We start from the raw sequence: 22,291 nt of genomic DNA, 5'->3' as shown, positions 1-22,291 counted from the left end.
TCTCTCCTACACTACTTGTCATCACCCGGTTTTCCTTGCAAGCTCATCTTTCTTCACTTGTGGCTTAACTTTCTGTGCTCCTCAGAGTTTCCCTTTTCTCTTCTCATCTCAAACTCCATACTCTTCCAGGCCCATCTCTTCCTATCCTTCTCTCCTTTCTTAGTTTATAGCATAACCATCTACTCAGCTGCCCATGCCAGAAATCAGGAAATCATCTTTCCTTCACTATATTCCTCATTGCCTATATCCAGTCAATCACAAAGTCCCATCACTGCTAACTCCTTCTTCATTACTCTCATATCCATCTATGTCTTTTCATTCATGGAGCTAGTATTTTAGTTTGTTCCACCAATCATTTCTTGCCTGCTTTGTGATCAAAGAATTTAACCTAGAAAATTTTTACAGTTAGGAATTTATTGTATTTTTAAATTGTAGCCTTATAGTTTGTGATCAAATTTTGCAAGAATTTCACAGAAAATTGGAAAAATTATACATACTCTAAAAACTAAGTTCAATACATGTCTATTAATTTAACTTTGTTATTTATATCATTCAATTTCTGAATTCTTTGAGTTCATCCATGGGAAGCTCAAGCAAGAGAACAAAGGAAGGGAAGAAAATGAGGAGGATTTTTATTCTCCCAGCTCTCTTCCTGCAGAATTAATAGAAACTGCCTGAGGACTGGGTGCGGTGGCTCATGCCTATAGTCCCAGCACTTTGGGAGGCCACGGCAGGAAGATTGCCAGGACTTTGAGATCAGACTGGGCAACCTGGTAAGAACCTGTCTATAGAAATACAAAAATTAGCCAGGTATGGTGGTGTGTGCTGAGGGTGCTGTGAGTCATGATCACACCACTGCATGGCAGCCTAGATGATGGAGCAAGACCCTGTCTAAAGAAAAAAAAAGAACTGCCTGAGTCCTTCGATGGTAAGTCACAGCTCCAGCCAGGCAGCCCTGCCCTGTGGCTCTGTCAGTCACCAGGTTCTGGTCACTCATTCTTTTCCTTTCCCTATCTTTTCAGTGCCCCATGTTACTATTCTTGGAACACTGCACTATACCTTGTAATTTCCCTATACCCTTCCCACATCAATATAAACAATACTTTTATTAAACTCCCCACAAATTAATGAAATTGAGTATGCCACGTTGCAATGCTCACCAGGGAATCTTCTTAGGTTCAACCTGGCATTCAAACTCACTAGACTTCCAACAGCCTCATTTGGCAACAGTTTATTCAGAGGTATGTAAGGTAGAAATCAAAGCTTGATAGCAAGGTTCTGTTGGGAGCTCCTCTCCCGGGGGAGTAGTTCTTGGAGCAGCCATGCAGTAGCCACACTGCTTCCCAGTCTTCCTCAAATGATGTTTCAGGTGTGAAGCAACAAGATCCACATCAGGCCGGTGTAAGAATCACCCTGGCCTAGCAGCTCCATGTACCACGGTGGCCAATATCTTGTAATAACTTCGTAGATACAACTTTCAGGCTTCCTATGGAGGCACATGGAGTTACAGGAATCACCACATTCAGGGGAACCAAAAGCTCTGATGTCCCAATCAGATATGATGTCCCAAATAATTGTCCCAATCATTTATGGTTATCCTGAGTCCAGATGCAATTTATCCAATAGGAGTTATTCTACTAAAAGTAATGTTGCCTAGAGACGTGGTTGACATTTTACTTTTATCAAGTTCTTAGAGGAACAGAGTAAGGAAGATAAGTGAAGGTCAAATGTTTATGCAGAAAGAGGCATCTATTTCCCATTGAGACATGGGCTATACATTCCCATTTTCTCATTTTGTCTGTCTAAGCTGTCCTAAACAAATGGGAGAGTGCTACAGTCTTCTCCTATGTTTTTATTTATTTCTCCTTGATATTTCTATCATGTGTTGCTTTATATGATAATGGTATTTGGTTTTTTTCTTTTTTTTTCACTCTGTCTTATGGTGCTGAGGTATTTTTCAACTCATAAAGTTTAATGACTGTTATGTATTAATTATATCTGTTGTCAGTTCCAATTGATCTTTGTCACAATTTTTGCATTGCATAGCTTAATTTTGCTTTGTCTGATTTTAACAGTGCCATGTTTTTGTTTGTGTTGTTTCATTAATAGACTATTTTTTTCTACAGCAGCTTTAGATTTACAGAAAAATTGATTGGAAGATAGAATTCCCATATGTCCCCTCGCTCCCCTACACTCACCCACCCCCAACACACATACAGTTTCTCCTATTATTCACATCTTGTATTAGTGTGATACATTTATAATACTTGCTAAACCAATACTGACACATTATGATTAACCAAAGTCCATAGTTTGACTAGGATTCACTGTTTTTTTGGTTTCTTTTTGAGATGGGGTCTCACTATGTTGCCCAGGCTGGCCGCCAATTCTCCAGAGATCCTCCCATCTCAATCTCCCAAGTATCTGGGACTACAGGCGCACACTACTATGCCTGCCCAGGATTCACTCTTTGCGTTGCACATTCTTTGGGTTTCAACAAATGTAGAATGACATGTGTTCATCATTACGATGTCATACAGTGTAGTTTCACTGCTTTAAACATCCTGTGTGGTCCACCTACTGAGTCCTCCCTCCCTCCCATCTGAATCCCTTTTTAAGAATGTCATATAATTAAAATCATACTATATGTAGCCTTTTCAGATGGCTTCTTTCACTTAGCAATGTGCACTTAAGTTTCCTCCAGGTCTTTGCCTGGCTTGATGGCGCGTTTCTTTTTATTTCTTTACCCCAGCATTTGTTTCTGTTTCATTGATATCTTCTTCTACATATCTACTATTTTTAACTTCTGTGGATCATTTTATTTTAGTATAAGTCATAAAAAGCATAGAGTGGAGTAAAAAGTTCTTTGAGAGTTTGACTTTTAGTGGAAGGGTTCAAATTATTTTTCCTTGTACATATTCTTGTCTTATGTATCATGTCAAGTCTTTCTCTTTGGAAAGTGAAGCACCAGAGGTGAGGCTTGGAGCCAAGAAACAATCACTAGAATGAGCAGAGCAAGAGAGAGGAGAGACAGATAGAGGATAGCAAAAGCAAGGAGAGAGCAAAACTCAGACCTAAAATGAAGGCGAGTAATTAAGGTCACTTAGACAGTGAATGACTTGGGAAGTGGATTGGAAATCTTGTCAGATTTACACCAATGCCATCTCTTTGTCTCGTTCTCTGGAGGGACATTTTGGAGAAGGAGCTCAAATGCTAGCCCCACCTCTTCCACTCACCACCAAAATGATTTCATTTCCTCCAAAGTATAATTGAACAAATTTATTTTATATCTTAATATAAAAGATTAATTTAATGTGTTAAATATTAAGATTTAATATTATTTTATATTAAGATTAATATAAAAATGTGAAGGTAGAAATAAACTAGGAAAAGAGAGAGAAATACAAGGTAAAGCACCAGAAAGTAAAAGCAATTGAAGATGGACACAGAGAAAAACAAACTACAGGAATACAAATAAAAATATAGAAGAAAAGAACTATCCTATTTACTCTAATGAAGAGATTCATAGACAAATGCAGGGAGGGTGATTTCCAAGTCAAGATGACTCAAAGAGATTTGAGGTTTAATGAGACTTTCCCCTCCTCTCCCCAATCACACAAAATTGGAGGAAAAGATATAAAAGGACAAAACCCCAAAGAGAGCAAATGAGAGACAATCTCAGATGTAAGAAATGGAAAGTAAATGCAGAGTGGTGACAGGTGTTGATGGCATGAGACAGACAGTGGTGGCCACTGTACGTCATGGAGACATACTAGGGTGCTACAGGCAAGCTGACTGCTCAGAGCCAGGGACCAAGTACATTCTTCCCAGCTTCTGGAATAAAAAGAGCAATAGGCTGGGCGCAGTGGCTCACGCCTGTAATCCCAGCACTTTGGGAGGCTGAGGTGGGCAGATCACCTGAGGTCGGGAGTTCGAGACCAGCCTGACCAACATGGAGAAATCCCATCTCTACTAAAAATAGAAAATTAGCCAGGCGTGGTGGCACATGCTTATAATCCCAACTATTTGGGAGGCTGAGGCAGGAGAATCACTTGAACCCTGGAGGCAGAGGTCACAGTGAGCTGAGATTGTGCCATTATACTCCAGCCTGGGCAACAAGAGCGAAACTCCGTCTCAAAAAAAAAAAAAAAAAAAAAAGCAATAAAAGTTGTGCCAGACTTTTGCTTCCATTTAGGATACAGAAAGTTGCAGACAAATGTTCCTACCTTAGTAAGAACAAGCTGGACAACCTCCAAAATCATAATTTTTGCAGCTCATCAGAGAGCTGATGCTGCAAAGGAAACTAATGAACCAAAATTGAGAGAGGGACAGGAGAGCAGAAAACGCCCTGTCTGAGGCACAGACATGCTGGTCTGCCAAAGTCTGACAGCAGAGCAGGGACATTGGAAGCAACTCTGTATTAGTCTAGGTTATCCAGAGAAAGAGAACCAATAGGAGATATATGTATGTATAAACATGTGTGTGTGTGTGTGTATACACGTACATAAAGAGATTCATTATAAGAAGTTGGCTCACATGGTTATGAAGCTGAGAATGCCCAGAAACCGCAGGCGACAAGTTGGAGACCCGGAAAAGCAGATGGTCTAAGTTCCAGTTTGAGTATAAGTCTGAAGGCATAAGAATGATATCCCAGCTCAAAGTCAGCCAGACGGAGAGAAGAAATCTTTCTTACTCAGCCCGTTTTCCTATTCAGGCTTTCAATGGATTAGATGAAGTCTACCTTCTTTGTGCCTGTTTTATTATCAACTTATTCAAATGCTAATATCATCTAGAAATACTCTCACAGACACATTCAGAAATAATGCTTAACGAATATCTGGGCACCCCATGGCCCAGTCAAATTCATGCATACAATTAACCATCGCAAATCCCAAAGCATTCTGAGCCCCAGACTGAAAACAAGACAGTGGTCATCTGTACTGGGGAAGAGTCAAGAGATCGGAGAGAGATGACCTCTTTGAAGCTCAGAGCCTGCTGACGTTTGAGGTTAGGGTGGGAAAACAGAGAGAAAACCCACAATGAACCCAGCCTTATGCTGCATAGGAGGCAGCAGCTGCCTGTGGTTACTGGTGGGGAAGAGGAGAGCAGGAGAGCTGAGACGTCTCCTATGGCGCAGGAGCGCTGGGCCTGGCGATGGGTGCAGGCAGGGCAGGAGAACTAAGACAAACCCTCCTGGCACTCAGATCTCAATCCCGACTAGAGGAAATATGATCTTGCTATAATAATATAACAAATAAAATTTAACGAAAATAACAGCAAAGCCTGGACCCACCTCAACTGCAGCCTAGATTGGCTCCAGTCCTTCACACTGGTGGCATGAGAGAAGATAGATGACCTATTCTGGGCTTATCTGCTAGTTACTTTAGTCTATACCATCCTTTTATACATAACATCTGTGATTCAATAAAAAATTACAAGTATATGAAAAAGCATAAAAAGTGACCTATCTTCAAAAGAGAAAATGGTCAAAAGAACCAGATGCAGAGATTGCTCAAAGACAATCTTTGTTCATACATGTGTGAACAAATGGGAAATGCAGCAGTGAAAAGTAAACTCTAAAATAATAAAATTCAAATAGAAGTGTCAGAAATGAAAAATATATCAGAAATAAAGACTTCTTTCAATGGACTTATCAGCAAACTGGAACTGCTGGTAAAAGAATAAGTGAACTTGAAGCCGGATCAATAGAAAATATCCAAATTGGAGCATAAGGAGAAAAAAGACATAAGAAATAAAACAAAAGCACTCCAGTTATTATTGTTGTGAGGAAAAAAATCACTGCAAACTTATAGATGTAGACTCACATGTACAGAGCCAACGGATTTTTTCCCAAAGATGGCAAAGCAATCCCATGGGAGAAAGAAAGCTGTTTTCAGGAAATGATGCTAAAACAATTGAATATCTATACGGAAAATTAAAGAACCTTAATCCCTCCCTCATAATATACACAAAAATTAATTTGAGATGGATCATAAACCTAAAAGTAAAAGTCAAAACTATAAAGCTTCAAGAAGAATATTTGCATGATATTGAGTTAGACAAAGCTCCTTAGACAAGACCAAGAAAGCATTAACCGTTAAAGAAAAATTGATAAATTGAACTCGGCAAAATTAAAAACTTCTGCTCTGCAAAAGACATCAATAAAAAATGGGAGAGCCACAAAGTGTCAGAAAATATTGACAATGTATATGTCTGACAGAGGAATTGCATCCTGAATATATAAATAACTCACAAGTTAATAGTAAAATGACAAAAAACTAAATTTTCCAAAATGGTCAAAAGACTTTGATAGGCACTTCTCAAAGGAAGATACATTTACAATACAGATATCTGACAAAGAAATGATGTCTAGAAAATGTGAATAACTCCTACAAATCCGTAATAAGACAAACTATCAAATTAACCAGGCAATTGATCTGAACAAACACTTCACTATATATATATATATATATAAAATATAACTGTATGCTTATGATCTATGCATTTCAATGCATGTACCTTAATACAAAGGAAAAAAATGCTGCTCACTTTTCCCTAGGACTGGTTTATAAGTAGCTGCTAGTAAGTATGAGACAGAGAGGTAACTACACCAGGAGTAACCAAGCCAGTAATTAAGTCAAGTCATTGCTGTTTGGTGACTGAATCTTTGAAATCTGCTCCAAAAACCAGTATAAGACAGGGCTCTGGACTGGAAGCACAGGGTCTTCTTGGAGGCATGTGCCAAGCAGAGAGAAGTAAGCATAGAGGAAGAGAGAAGGAAATGAAAGACTTCCTACTCGAAGGAAGACTTGCTACTCAAAATGAGCCTGCAGAGTTACAAATCACAGAAGAATTCAAATACCAATAAAGGCAGCTAACAAAATCAATACTCAGAACATAAATTTACCCAAATATAATTAACCTCGTAAAGTAGTGCAACACCGACTTTAAAATAAGTATTCTGAGGATTCTCAATGAGAGATCTAAATGAATCATATCCACTAAAAAATTGAAAAAAATCTTAAATGATATTTTAAAATACTGGTATAAAAACAAAATCAGTAAACATGCAAAAGAACCAACTGTAAATGATTTATACAGTCATCGAGATAATTATTTAAAACACCTCAATTGACTATGTAGTCTAAATTAGACTCAAAGAATGAATTAGTGGATTTGAAGACAGTGCTGAGAAACTCACCCAGAATACAGCATACAGAGACAAAGATGATGAGTTTTTAAAACATGAAAGGACAGTTACAAGACATGAAAGATAGACCAAGAAGCTCCAACAGGAGCCCCTACAGGGCACTAGCAGAGATACAATAGCTGAAGAAATAATAAAATGATTTTCCAAGACTGAAGAAATGTCTGAATCCTCAGATCAAAAGTACATTCTGTATACTGAGCAAGATAATAAAAAATAAATCCATATCTAGACCAGAGTAATGGATCTGAGAAGCACCAAGAATAAAGATAATCCCTTAAAAGTCACCAAGGAGAAAGGACAGCTAAACTGCAAGGGAACAACAATTACCTGCCTGGGCAGTAGATTCCTACCATGCAACAGGAAACGCCAAACAGCAATGATGCATCCGTCACACTTGAATATTACATTCAGCTAAACTAGTACTTAAAGGTGAGGGCAAAAGAAAGCTATGGTTAAAGATACAGAGCGTAAAAGATTTTATCACCTGTAGACTTTTGCTATAGGAACTTTTAAGAGATTGCTTTAGCAATAAGAAATGTAATTTAAAATGTATTATTTTTTGTGCAGTCCATTTCTTTTGTATCCTGTGTTTCTGTTTCCCCAGAGAGGAAATAGGATAAAATAAAGAAGAAACACAGGTACAAAATAATTAGCACAAAAATTGATAGAATTTACTAGCATATTTTAACTATTTTGACTGTTTAAAGTTACCTTTTATGTTAAAAAGATAAGGTAAAAGTTACTTGGGTTTTTCTCTCTCTCCTTCGGTGTGATTATGTTATTCATTTGAAATACAGGTTCATTTGTTTTTGTTTGTATTCTTTTTAAAAATTTGTTTTCTTGTTTTAAGTACATATGTGAAAACAACATGGTTCTAAAATTCAGAGTAGTTCTAAAGTTCAGAACTATTCAAAAAGCTTCACCCAAAGAAGCGGCCCTCCCCGTCTCTTCTACCCTGTATTTTCCACTCTGTTTCCACTCACCCCCTTTGGATAACCAATCTCATTGATTTCTAGTCTATCCTTCCTGTGTTTCTTTCTCCACAAATAAGCGGACACACACACGTATTTCCTTATTTCTTCTTCTTTCTTATACAAAAAGTGGTTACAGTGGAGGTCACCTGAATTCATTAAATATTCAATAGCTTTGAATCTCAAAAGGAAAAGTTTGAAATCTCAATCATTTTCTTCTGGCCGGGCGCGCTGGCTCATGCCTGCAATCCCAGCACTTTGGAAGGCAGAGGCGGGTGGAACTCCTGAGCTCAGGAGTTTGAGACCACCCAGGGCAACATGGTGTAACCCTGTCTCTACTAAAAATACAAAAAAAATTAACCGGGTGTGGTGGGGCAAGACTCTGGTCCCAGCTACTTGGGAGGCTGAGGCAGGAGAATTGCTTGAGTCGCAGAGGTGAAGATTGCAGTGAGCCAAGATTGCACCTTGCACTCCAGCTTGGGCTACAGAGTGAGACTCTGTCTCAAAAAAAAAAAAAAAAAAAATCATTTTCTTTTTAGAAGTTAATTGTGGGCAGGCTGATTTATTTTGCAAATTTGCCAATCCTGACTTCAAGAACATTCAAATGCATTAACCAATGGGAATGTAGGGAAAGAGGGCTCCACCCACTTACAGAGGGTAGGATATGGCCTCATACTAGACAAAATGTTATTCGATGCTACTTTCAAGATTATAGGGGATGGGCCTGGATTTAGTTGATGGCTATTATGGTGACCTTTAAATAAATGAGATTCAAAGTGACCTGATGTCTTATATTGCTTGAACCAGCTTTCATGAAATAGTATTCTTATCGGGGGTGGGCCCATCATTCCATATGATCAAGGAAACATCGTTTTGAACAGAGATCCTGTAATCATCCTTACAAACTGCACTTCAACATTGGATTGGATTAGCCACATTTGAGGATCTCACTTTTTATGTCTTCATAAATTTAAAATGTTGAAAAAGTCAGAGGCAAGGGAAGACATTTATACTACTTCACAGTAGACCTCCCTCAACATGGGCTATATATCCATTAGTAAATATTCTATAGCTATTGTTCTGCAACAAACCAGACAAGATCCTACAGTCTTACTATCCTTCTATTCTTGGCCCTATCTTCCCCAAGGAGTTACACATATTCTAGATAGTCTAAATTAAGAGCAACTCTCATCATACTCTTTTTGAGTGTTTAATTATCAAGCAACAGTCTAACTAAGCCAAAAGTATTTCTCTTTTGGGGAGTGGAAATGGAAGCTAAGTTGATTGACCCACAGGAACAAGAGGGAACATGCCATTATATTTTAACCAGTGTGTAAAGAAGGCTGTTATGCAATCAATGATCTGGGTCTTTCTCTTCAGAGAAATTTGTTGTACAGAAAATTGCTGTTGGGATGAAGCTTTGCAGTCTTGCAGTCCTTGTACCCATTGTTCTCTTCTGTGAGCAGCATGTCTTCGCGTTTCAGAGGTAACCCAATAGAATCCTAGACTGTGGTGGGCCACTCTCCTCACTTGTTTGCCACATGTCGTGTTAAGTCAGTGCACTGAGCTGGTGGGCAAAATGGTAAACTTTGAAGGCCAGGTCTTTGAGAACTTTCCAAGTTGCCCTGACAAATAAGTAGACTTTAGCATAATGGGCTATCACTAAAGACAGGGTCTTTTTTCTTTCCTGGCTCTGGTTTTATTATTGGGAGAACGTTGGATGATATGCATATCCAGTGACTATGAAGATTCAAGAAATTAAATCTTTTATAAACATAATTATTTATATTCTAACTTGATGTATGATTCATATCTTCCTGCCTTCACATAAAAAAAAGTTAACTATGGATCATTTATTTTCCCCTTGTACATGGAACATAGGAGGAAGAAGAGGGTGTAGGGTTAAAGAGGAAGTTTGGATCATGTATGATTATTTAGCATGGACTATGAAAGGAAGAAGAGTTGTGTGATAAAAAACTATTATCTAATTCTTATTTTGCTTAGTAGACTCCCTCAGGATAAACTATCTAGAAGAACACAAATGAGCTCATGCAATGCATGGAGCGAATAGTTCCAGGGTACATGTAAGGTAATTTATTAAGTAGTCAGTTTTTAGGCTTTAAAACATTGATATTGTTTCCTTTGGAATTATCTTATTTTTCCCCTTTGTTTTGGTTCTATGATCGCTTTCTCCTTCAATTATCTTTGAGACAGATCCCTCTCCTCATGTTAGTAAATGACAAAGAAAGAAGAGACATATGGCAAAGGAATGTACCAGGGACACTTTTTCTACCCCCCCAAAAAGTTCGTAGTCATAAATAACCATAGGACAACAGTTTGGAAAATAGATCTTACCTTGTGAGCCTGAAGCTGTGTTTGTACATGATCCCTGAACTGATTATAGTTGATTGATCTTCTTTTGTTCAATATGATTGTAAAATGTCGAGCAACAAATTCTGTCATAAAATAATGGTTGTTATTTAATCGACATGGGGGTCAAGATTGCTGCATTGATCAGAAATGTCTTTCTCTGTATTGTATTGATGAATCATGTGGTCAGGATTTCTAAGGTTCCTGTTAGTTCTAATATTCTATAACTTGATGATTGGCTTCAATTAAGGGAAAGGGGAAGAAGAGAAAAATTGGTATCAACATGTCCAACTTGGCTATTGTACACACTGGCAGTACCATTGACAGTGAGGGGAAAGGGAGGAAACCTCTGCTTATTTAGTGCCCGTGTTTGTGCCAGGCACTCAGCTAGTCACTTAGAAATGTTATCTCTTTAAATGCACAAAATCCTACATGCTAGGAATCTTTACTGACATTTTACAAAGGAGGACACTGAGCCTCAGGAAGAATAAATCGTTGGCCCAAGATCAAACAGTAAGTGTAGAGCTTGGATTCAAACCCACTTGAGCCTCATTTCAACTCTGCACTGCACAGCAGTGCCTCTATAAAATCTGGAAAGTAGGAAGAGAGCCAGTTTGAAGGGAGGTCAGATTTAGTCAAAGGGAGTTGGAGGCAACAGTTGGTTTTGGAACGTAGCTTGGAAGAGAGGTTCAGGATTGGAGGTCCAGTTTCATGGTCCTCACCCCCTAGCAGATCTAATCATGGCCTTAGCGTCAGCCCAGTGCAAGTATCCTCAGCTGGCTGTTGCAGAGGTTGGCGGGCAGGTGGACTCACTGCAGACCGCCATCTTGATCATAGAGTAACCCAAACTCTTAGATCGGATAATCAATAGCAAAATACACCAAAAGCTTTAGCACATCTCTTCAAATGAGTACGTGTATAGCAGCTTAGTGACACTAAATATAATGCAAATAAAAGAAGTAGCCAAAAATAAAATAGTAAAAAAACGAGTGAGAAAATATCTTCATGCATGGGTTTTCTTACTATTTGTTGCTTCAACTTATACTCTGAAATCTGACTGATACTTATGCTTGAAGAAAGAAACAAGAATGTGACTATATTTTAACCACAGAATATCACACTAAAAATATTTAATACTTTTGTATACTGCGAGGGTCCCTTTGTAGGGCAGGGGAGGTAGGAGGACCTCAGTATTGTAGACAGATGAATATCTGAATCCTGGTTCCCATCTCTTCACTAGAAATAACACTGCAAATTATTCTTTCTGTGAGTAAAAATAAATTTTTGTAGCAAATGTTTCTGAGCTCCACTTTTCCAGGAATGGCTTATTCCTGAAGCTAAAAAGGAAATCTAATTTCACTCAGAGCAACAGACTTTGACAAATTATTGCTGGGGTTGAGAATATAAACCCTTCTAAAAAAAAAAAAAGCGAACACTCTGGCTTTTTCTTAAACCTGTTCTTTGTTATAATTTTTTTTCCATGATCATTTTCCTAATAACAGTTTTTATTCATGTAGTCTCTTAGTGGCTGATTCGTAGGTTCATTTCGATCAATTTCATCAGTGAAATGCTCTGGAACAACAACAACAGGTTTTAAAGGCATAAATGTCATATGCCAAAGACAAAGGCAGCCAAAAAATCATGACTCCCTATTCATTTGCTTGTAAAAGCCAAACACTATAAAGGGTAAAAATAAAATACCAGCAAGAATCTTGTAAACAGAGTCAGTGATTGTATTGTGCCGTGATTACCTAAATGCAGCCTGCCAGCCCAGGCTATTTGGAAAGAGGAAGTAAGAGAAACTAGGAAGAAAAGAAGACTTAGGAATTAAAGAAGGAAGAGGGTTGAGGATAAAGGGCTTCTGAATTATTAATAGACCACAGGAAGTTTTCCTTCTCTTGACTTCACATACTACCTGGGTACCTGGAGACCAGCTTACTCTCTTTCACTTAGCTCCTACTGATGTATTGTTTTCATCTCAAAGAACAGGCCACCAGTGGCCTTAAAACACTGTAACGTGTACAACAAACTTGCAGCCTTGGGCTATGTTCCATTGTTCAGAGACATCTTAGCTTTTTAAATTCAAAATAATCTTTCAGAACATGAAAATGTGAACCCTCCCCTGTAAACCATAGTAGGGAATACACCCCAATGAACATAATCGCATTCTCAGAAGGGAAGGAACAGAGGAAGTGTCGCATAGGTATTAAAAGCTCAGGATCTAGATTCGAGCCCCAGATCTGCTACTTACCACTAGTGCAGCCTTGGGCAATTTGCTCGTCCCCTTTGAGCCTCACTTTACTTTTTGTGTAAAGTGACCTGTTACTTCATTGTGCTTGTACTTCTCATTCTATTTTTGGTGTAAGGCTGTTCTTTTTTCTCAAGTGGTTATTGTGTAAGTGCTATAATTGTATCATTCAGAGACGCAATTGAAACACAGCTGTATTTTTGTCCCCCTTAGCCCCATGACATTTTGCGTAGTGGGGTTATCTATCACTGCTCTTGCATGGCAAGTTAGAAAATTTCAAGGCTTTTTAGCCTGCTGTTAAGCGACAGTCCTTGGGTCCTGCTAAAAATACAAATAGCCTCAATTTAGAAATTAGAATGTCAGTTCCATCTTTGTTGTTAAAAGAAAATCTTTAAACGAATTATATTTAGCAAAGTTTAATTGAACAAAGAACAATTTTCTAATCAAGTAACCCTCAAAAACGCAAGAAGTTCAGAGAGTTCTGCTCAGCTAGGTGGGCAGGCAGCGTTTACAAACAGCAAATGGAAATGAGGTCCAGAAGCAGCTTGAGTAGTTACAGGTGAGCAGTTGTCTTACTGGGCAAGGGCTGATCAGTTGGCCACATGGGATTGGCTGTAGCTTGGCTGCTGTGATTGGCTGAGGCTCACCTCGTTAGTACAAAAAAAAAAATACTCCTAAGTTAGGTTGCAGTTTGTTATGTAGACACTCAAGTTACGAGGCATCCTCAGACCAAATTTAGTTTAATTTAACATTATTTACAGGAAAACAACTGCCTCACCTCTTCCACACACACACACACACCTTACTCTTTTTCTCGTTAGTCTTTTTCTCAAGTTCTAACTTCTTAGAGTTGTGTGAGACATCTTTATTGGGGAAGCCTCTGGACCAGGACAGATGCTTCCTTGTCCAGGTGTTTACTTGTGACTCCATCCTTCACCCCTACGAGTCTTATTTCTACCTCTGGGCTCTTGCTGCTGAGAACCTTCCATCCCTTTAGGTGGTCCTATTGGACGGCATCTAACATTAAGTGTTTCTTTCCATTTTAACAACTACTATCTAGCCAACTAGAGACCAGCCACATGCAGGTTTAGCTTTATCAGGAGAAATCAGGCACCAGTCTTTCCATCTGTAAATTGAGGAAACATTAAACTCTCTCATTCTCTCCTGGAAATCCCCCTACTAGGCTGAGGTGAAGGGAGTACACCCCGAAACTTCATCCCTTTGGGAGGGTGGTTTATTACAGAACCATAACAACTTGCTAAAAAAAAAAATTCACAAATCCTCTCCCTCTTTCCATTCTAATAGCTTTTTATATAGCCTGTCTATGACTAAGTAAGGGGAAGCAGTCATGAAACCAGTTTCCAAAAATAGAGTGATCTGACCCTCATCCCATTACCTAACTCTGTTGTGTTAGCACTTTGCTCAAATTCCGCATAAGAAGAGTCTGTTCACTACAAGCTGAACTTGGACATATCAATACATTTTTGGTGAATTTTTAACTTCATAATTTTACTCACTATTTCCTAACTTATTTTTTGAATTTCCTTAATTTTTTCTTCTTAAGAAAGAGGCCTCATTTGGATAATATACATTTTTACCTTTATATTTTCTTTCTTTCTCTGCTTGTTGACTACTTTTTGGACTTTTCTCCTTCTTTAATACATTAGGATTTTTTTTTTTTTTTTTAGTTTAATACTGTCTACTCAGCATGTTTTCCTTCCTTCCTTCCTTCCTTCCTTCCTTCCTTCCTTCCTTCCTTCCTTCCTCTCTCTCTCTCTCTCTCTCTCTCCTTCTCTCCTTCTCCCTTTCTCCCTCTCTCCCTCTCTCCCTCTCTCCCTCTCTCTCTCTCTCTCTTTCTCTTTCTCTCTTTCTCTCTGTCTTTCTTTCTTTCTTTCTTTACCTAGTCATACTCTGTTGCCCAGGCTGGAGTCCAATGGTGTGATTTTGGCTCACTGTAACTTCCACCTCCGGGGTTCAAGTGATTCTCGTGCTTTAGCCTCCCAAATAGCTGGGACTACAGGTGTGAGTTACTACACCAAGCTTATTTTTGTATTTTTAGTAAACACAGGGTTTCACCATGTTGGTCAGGCTAGTCTTGAACTCCCGACCTCAGGTGATCCACCTGCCTTGGCCTCCTAAAGTGCTGGGATTACAGACATGAGCCACCGTGCCGGGCCCATTATTTTCAATATAATAGATTATCTACCATACTGCCTTGTGAGGATTAAATAAGAATACCTGTAAAGCACTTAGCAAAATATCCAAGTTAGTAAATACCAGTAAAAAAGAAGAAAAGTCCCTCCAAACATCTTATATTCTAGTCAACACAAGACTTCCTCTACATGGACTTGAAATTTAGCTTCTGTTTAGATAATGGAGAGCTCATTGCTTGATAAGTTGTCCTATCTCATGGTTAGCTCAAATTGTTAGGAAGTTCACACTGAAATTACAGTGATTTAATCATATGAACCTCCACTTCTCCATACTTTCCATGAAAAGGAAGCTTTGAGTTTGCCACATCTTTTGTTAAAACTCCCAGAATCATGCCCAACCAACTTGTAAGTAAAGGCCACAATCTTGACCCCAGCATTTAAGACCCTCGACAATCAGGTCCTACCCTGCCATTTGTCCTGGCTTTATTTCCTGGTATATCTCGATATAGGCCCCATGTTTCCCCCCAGCTGGATCACTTCCCCTTCCTTGAGCTCTGATTTTACTTTTCTACTTGTGCACCTGCACTTATGATGTTTCATCTCCAATTCATTTAGCAAAATTCTGCCTATGTTAGTCTTATGCCATCTCATCTCCACTTCACCTATCAAATCCCACTATCTCAGAAGTCCAACTCAGAATATCTCCATTCTCTGACTACCTAAGCCAAAAAAGATATTTGACTTTGTATTCCTGTAGCAGAATATTTATACCACTCGCATTGCACTTTTAGTGTTTTATCTCACAGAACAGGCATTTGTATCAGTTGCAGGTTAGTTTCCCCAGGAAACAGACTCTGTGATGAAGATTGCATGGAGGAAGTTTACTGGAAAGGAGTCTCAGGATCAACATCTGTGGAGGAATGAAGGAAGGAGGCTTGGGCAGAGGAGAAATTGAACTGTGATGTAGTCACAACTATGGCCTCACCTGTTCCTGTAGAGAGCCTTGAGGCTGGGTTGGCCTGGCAAAGTTGTCCCAAACTGGGGCAAGCAGGCATGCCTTTGTAACCCCTGTTTTTTAATCACTGGGTGTGGATTGCACCTTGGAGGAGGCATCAAGTTGGGCAACACAGCTCTCTTCAGGCAAGGGCAAGTCCTAGAAAAGGACTCAGGTGAGAATGGCAGCTGCCAACCCTCCCAGAAGCTGAGGACATGAAGCAGCTGAGGAAATGAAGAAGCTGAGGACATGAAGAAGCTGAGGACATGAAGAAGCTGAGGAAATGAGGGTGCATCCCTGGATGGAGATCTAGGCAGCAAAACATGACATCTACTACAATCCAACCCTTTGTGTCACTCAGGTCAATTTTCTTCATAAAATAAGCTTTGAGATCAACTCTTCTGGGATTTTGCTTGGTCTCTCTTCCTAAAGAAAACATACAAGAGGAAAGTTAGTGAAATAAACTACAACCTTCACAGTTATAGCTAGTCTTGAGGCCGTAACCAATACTTGTCATTCCTCTTCTCCCCTGCCCAGTCTGTTTCCCTCTCACCCTTTGCTAGCACCTCTTCTACTCTAGGTGGTTTACCTGGTGAGACAACCCAGAGCCTCAGCCTTCAGGATCTGAGTCATAGTCACTGGGCCCTCTTGGGCCATGGCTGCTACAATTGTCTGTATACATCAAATTTGGATGAGGAAATATTACAGAATGCCTAAGCTGGATGCCACATTCAGTATGTAAGTGCAGTCCTCAATGTCCTTCTGATGACTGGAGTCAAATACCCTTCCTGCATGGCTAGAAAACCCCTGGTAACTCCTCTCCTTCCTGATCATCGATCAACATGAGGAAACTGAAATGACTGGACAGGAACAACAGCTTTCAGTTTAGAGGAACTCTTCCTATGCTTTCTGGAAGCCAGAACTTTTAAAAGTACAGAGTCCATATTTGTAGATTTAAAGTACTAATTCTCCAAGTGGGCTACCTGGAGTGATGGTAAACGGAAACACTCCAACTTGGTTCCTGGAACCATGTATACTACCTAGTAGGGACACAGCACCATATGAGTATTGATTTAAAGTGTGTACTGGAGGCTGTTGCCTTCCAAGTTAGCACCTCAATTGATCCTTCAACAAACCATTTGTATTGCAGTATCAGGCTAGCAGCAAGTTGGTATTGTGGTAGGTGAGAGGCTAAGTGGATTCCATGGTAATGGACCCATTTCTGCAATTTCCTTGTTGTAAAGTACAGCCCGTGATCTGATAGGATGTTATGTGAGCTCTTGTATCAGTGGGTCAAACTCTCTGCAAGCCCTTGTATGGTGATGCTTGCCTGAGGCCCTGCGGGCAGGAGAGACAAACCCATACCCAGAGTGGAAGAGGACAGATGTAGTCAACTTACCACCAAGTGACTAGCTGGTCTCTTTGAGGAATGGTGCTGATTCTGGGGCTCAACTTTGGTCTCTGTTGATGGCAAGTTAAACATGGGGCAGCAACAGTAGCTAGATCAGCCTTAATGAGAGGAGTCCGTGCTGCTGGAGCCATGCACACTTCATCTCTGCCATCAGGCTATTCTGTTCAAGTGCCCTTTGTGCCAGCATTGGGGTGGCTGTTGACACAGGCTGACTGACATCAACTGGCTGAGTCATTTTGTTTATGCAGTTGTTTAATGTCTATTCTGTTGTGGGTGCTCCTGGTTAGGCATTAATAAGTGATACAAAGACCTTCACACTTTCTGCCTACTCCCATAGTTCCATTCACATCCCCCTTTCTCCAATCTCTTTATCTCCAATCTGTCAATATTTCTTCTTCCAGGTTCTTGAGGGGTTTTCCAGTCATGTCACTTGCCACTATCCATGAATTCCTGCATATTCTAACACTGGAAACACCTTTTCCACACAAAGTGTATGATAAGATGCAACACTGAAGCTCTGCCTATTTGGGACGATTGCCCTCTCTGCTCTCTTTCGGTCACCCGAGTGAGTCCATAATGCAGAACCCCTTACATTTTTTTTTCTTTTTTGAGATAGAGTCTCCCTCTGTCGCCCATGCTAGAGTGCAGTGGCGTGGTATCAGCTCACTGCAACCTCTGCCTCCTGGGTTCAAGCAATTCTCCTGCCTCAGCCTCCCAAGTAGCTGGCATTACAGGTGCCCGCCACCACGCCCAGCTAATTTTTTGTATTTTTAGTAGAGATGGTATTTCACCATGTTCGCCAGGCTGGTCTCGAACTCCTGACCTCAGGTGATCCACTCGCCTCGGCCTTCCAAAGTGCTGGGATTACAAGCGTGAGCCACCGTGCCCAGTCCACTTCATTTTTTACTTGCACCCATGCACTATCAACTTGACTGTCCATGTATCAGACTTCCTCTTCCTACTTGTGTCAGTTATGATCCTCTGAGAAGCAGGCACCAAGATGGGATTAGCTGTGCAAGAGGTGTGTTGGGGAAAATGCTTAGATGCAAGAAATGGGGAGAGGGCTGGAGGAGGCTGGGAGAGCCATGAGACTGCAATGCAAGCTTAACCCCTGTGGAGGAGAGAGGAAAGGAAGGAAGCGGGTAGGAAACATTTCAGGTCATAGTGCAGTTCTAAGAAAGTTTTGGCAAAACCAACAAAGAGTCCTGGCTAGGCACAGTGGCTCACGCCTGTAATCGCAGCACTTTGAGAGGCTGATGTGGGTGGATTACCTGAGGTCAGGAGTTCGAGACCAGCCTAACCAATATGGTGAATCCCCGTTTTCACTAAAAATACAAAAATTAGCCGGGCATGATGGTGCGTGCCTGTAATCCCAGTTACTCAAGAGGCTGAGGCAGGAGAATTGCTTGAACCCACGAGGCGGACGTTGTAGTGAGCCGGGATCGCTCCATTGTACTCCAGCCTGGGTGACAAGAGCAAAACTCTGTCTCAAAAAAAAAAAAAAGAAAAAAAAGAAAAAAAGGTCCTATAGCCAAAGTAACTCATCGGAAGAGTTTCCAGTTTTGTAGAAAGAGCCTCCCTTAGTATCCCCATCATACTCAGTTATTAGCTGCAAGCAGCCAGTGGAAAATGTGGTATTAGCACTAACACAGGGACAGATTTCAGAGCACAGTAGTTGGGGGCTTATATCAAGTACACATCTTGCAGCTGGAGAGTAAGAAAGTTAATTAAAGCTGAGGCAAGACTGTAAATATACACTGATGTCTGTCCCAAGTGGATGTGAACTGTTCTGCTGCTTTTTCTGACTGGCATATCCAGTGCAATAGCTGAATACCATATGCCTAAGACTCTACCCCGGCAAAGATGCCACATCAAGCACTATGCCTGCAATTGAGAATCCTGCTTGGTTGAGTTTGATTGTTTGCTGTCATTTTCCAGGATCCATTAGGTTTTTGTGGGATCCAGATGGCAAATTAAATGTGGATTTGATGGGATCTACCATCCCTGCGTCTTTCAGGTCTTTAAGGGTGGTACTGGCCGGGCGCGGTGGCTCAAGCCTGTAATCCCAGCACTTTGGGAGGCCGAGGCGGGTGGATCACAAGGTCAGGAGATCGAGACTATCCTGGCTAACATGGTGAAACCCCGTCTCTACTAAAAATACAAAAAACTAGCCGGGCGCGGTAGCGGGCGCCTGTAGTCCCAGCTACTTGGGAGGCTGAGGCGGGAGAATGGCGTGAACCCGGGGGGCGGAGCTTGCAGTGAGCCGAGATCGCGCCACTGCACTCCAGCCTGGGAGACACAGTGAGACTCCGTCTCAAAAAAAAAAAAAAAAAAAAAAAAAGGGTGGTACTGATATTTGTCATTTCCCCCCAAGGATGAATTTTTTTTCTTTTTAAATTTTGATATCTGGCTGGGAGGTTAGGCAATTTCAGAGGTTTTCTTTTGGCTTTTCCCACTATGATAGCTCTTGTCTTACAGTCAAGGAAACAATGTGGAGGTTCTGCCAACTACCTAGTATGTTCGTGTCGATTATACATTTGGTGACCAGGGAAATAATCATGGGGGAATCCATTGACATGGTGCACCCCCTATGAGCTAGACTTAGGCTAGGACTCCAGATACCCAGGTTTCAAAATCAGCTTGGATATTGACCCTGCATCCAACTGACCTGAAAATATTTGAGTATTACCCTTTCCCCAGTGTGCAGACTTACCTGAGGAAATTTCCATAGGTCTCTTTGGGAAAGGAGTAAAGAAGTCACTATCTTTTTAGATTCTTTTTCTATACAGTTGCAGGGTCTTTCCTTGTGGGGACCTGACTCCTCCTTCAGGCAAGAAATTCTGGGTCTAAGAACAGCTCAGATCTGGAAAAAGGCAATGGATTATGACTTTTGATTAGGATAGCTGTCCTCAGCCTCTCTCATTATCCAGCTTTGATTTATTTTTATTGTAAAGACTGAGCAATCCTTTTGTTGGCTGCTTTTCTATCTTGTGCCTAAGAACTCTGTGTTCTCCTAACCAACTCAACAATTTTCTGAGGGTCATGGTCCTCTGGCTGCCACTCTGACCTTACTGCTCATTGTAATAACTGTGCCCAACTTGTTACTGGTGGTTAAGCCCTCCTGCCTGGCTTCTCTATATAGGGATCTTAACATCCCCATTGCTATCAGAGAGCTCAGTTCTGTAATGGCATGTCCTATAGTTAGCCCTCAGGATCTATTCCCAGCTCCCCTCCTGGCCTCGAAGCCAATAACTTAGGGTAGTCACAACATACGCTGGCTGTGGAAGTGCTGGGCATGTTAGCAAAGGAAAGGGACTATACCCCAAAGGAGGTGAACTCACTCATGCTGCAGAATTTAACATTCTAATTAGTTCCTTAAGAGGTGGCACAAACATGCTGCTAGGATGGTTTTTGGAAGCTTGGAGAAAGCATGGCCCGCACCATCTGAACTAGAAATGTCAGAGCGAATGTGGCAGATGGTGAAAAAAGAGATGGAGCACACTAGAATAAAAATGCTATGTAAGGCTAGAAAACCCACTGGGTGACTATGCTCCTCTAAGGGCCCAGAGAACATTCTGTTTATGAAAACAATAAGGAATGTGCTGGTGAGATGAGAGGGTTACCAGCATCGCTGAGAAGCTTGTTAGTGGCTTTTTCACAGTCAAAGGAGATTTTTCTTTAAATTTAATTTTCTTGAATAAATACAAGAATAAGAGTTCTTTTGGGTTTAAAAAGTAAATAATACAGAAAATCATAAAATCAGGGAGAAAAACACTGAAATTTCACCATCCTGGGAAAATATGAACATTTTTGTGATCATCCTTTCACGCATTTCTCTATGCAGTTATACATCCCTGTGTATAATTGTATATTCGTTGAATGTCGTATCTCCTATTGGTACTATAGGAACCTTTCTTTTAAAAAGAATCTCATTTGTTCTTCCCCTGCCACTTACTAAAGCTTTCAATTGCCATTTCTCACCCTCCAAATCAAAGCTAACAATGTGTTGTTTATTTGTGTATAATTTTCTCTTGCTTTTAACACATACAATTTTTCTTTACCTTTCTAACTTATTTTTTCCAAAAATAGGATCATATTTCATAAAGTTTTCCACATCTTGCTTCTCTCCCTTAATATGTCATTTAAAGCCCCCAAGTTAACCTTTATAAATCAAACTCATATTTTATAATGACTGAAAAGCATTCTAGAATGCGGAGACACTACCAACATTCGACAGTTCTGTTACTGCTAAGCATTCACATGGTTTTTAGGTTTTGTTACTATGAATGCCGTAATACATATCCTTGAACATATGTCTTTAATCACTGGTTTAATAGTTTATGCTAAACTTGTACCAGAGATTGATATAAAATTTCTCAGTCTAGCTGTTTTTCCCCTCTTCTGATGATCAAGTCTCCATAGGCTTATTTCCAGAATTCAGAATATTTTACTAAGGATTTCCAAAATAAAGCCACCCTGCACCCTTGTTAAAGTTATCCTTGGTGGGTGTGGTGGCTCATGCTTGTAATCCCAGCACTTTGGGAGGCTGAGGTGGATGGATCACCTGAGGTCAGGAGTTCAAGACCAGCCTGGCCAACATGGTGAAACCCCATCTCAACTAAAAATACAAAAATTAGCCGGGCATGGTGATGCATGCCTGTCATCCCAGCTACTCGGGAGGCTAAGGCAGGAGAATCGCTTGAACCCAGGAGGTGGAGGTTGCAGTGAGCCGAGATTGCGCCATTGCACTCCAGCCTGGGTGACAGAGCGAGACTCCATCTCAAAAACAAACAGACAAACAACAACAACAAAAAACAAATAAAGTTATCCTTATAAATCACAGCTCAAATGTTACCTTTCTAACTTCTAATTGCCTACAAAATAAAGTCCAAATTTCTCAGAATGCATTCAAGACCTTCTCTAGGGGAGGACGA

General features: G+C 40.4%; 1 protein-coding gene and 1 long non-coding RNA gene across 3 annotated transcripts in view; one reads left to right on the top strand and one right to left on the bottom strand.

Annotated features, from left to right (window-relative positions):
* The first annotated feature begins 9,531 nt into the window (after window positions 1-9,531).
* CPB2 (carboxypeptidase B2) overlaps window positions 9,532-22,291 on the top strand; it is a 52,775-nt gene continuing 40,015 nt past the window's right edge. Inside the window, exon 1 of the mRNA XM_003913842.5 lies at window positions 9,532-9,667. Within this exon, the coding sequence (XP_003913891.1) occupies window positions 9,594-9,667 (74 nt within the window). The 5' untranslated portion in view covers window positions 9,532-9,593. The remainder of the gene's footprint in view (window positions 9,668-22,291) is intronic.
* Window positions 9,663-22,291, bottom strand: part of LOC108582879 — a 52,905-nt gene continuing 40,276 nt past the window's right edge. The window contains exons 2-5 of one of the 2 annotated variants that reach the window (XR_002518202.2): window positions 20,071-20,220; window positions 15,938-16,372; window positions 12,803-13,446; window positions 9,663-10,637 (exon numbers count right to left, since the gene is read on the bottom strand). This is a non-coding gene — a long non-coding RNA (uncharacterized LOC108582879). Of the gene's footprint in view, window positions 10,638-12,802; window positions 13,447-14,876; window positions 16,373-20,070; window positions 20,221-22,291 lie in introns of those variants that run through there. The other variant, XR_002518201.2, reaches the window with a different exon arrangement.

This window comes from Papio anubis, chromosome 15 (assembly GCF_008728515.1).
Source record: "Papio anubis isolate 15944 chromosome 15, Panubis1.0, whole genome shotgun sequence".
Classification (NCBI taxonomy): Eukaryota; Metazoa; Chordata; class Mammalia; order Primates; family Cercopithecidae; genus Papio; species Papio anubis.
Note: the sequence above shows the minus strand (reverse complement) of the source record. Positions and strands in the feature narration are given on the sequence as shown.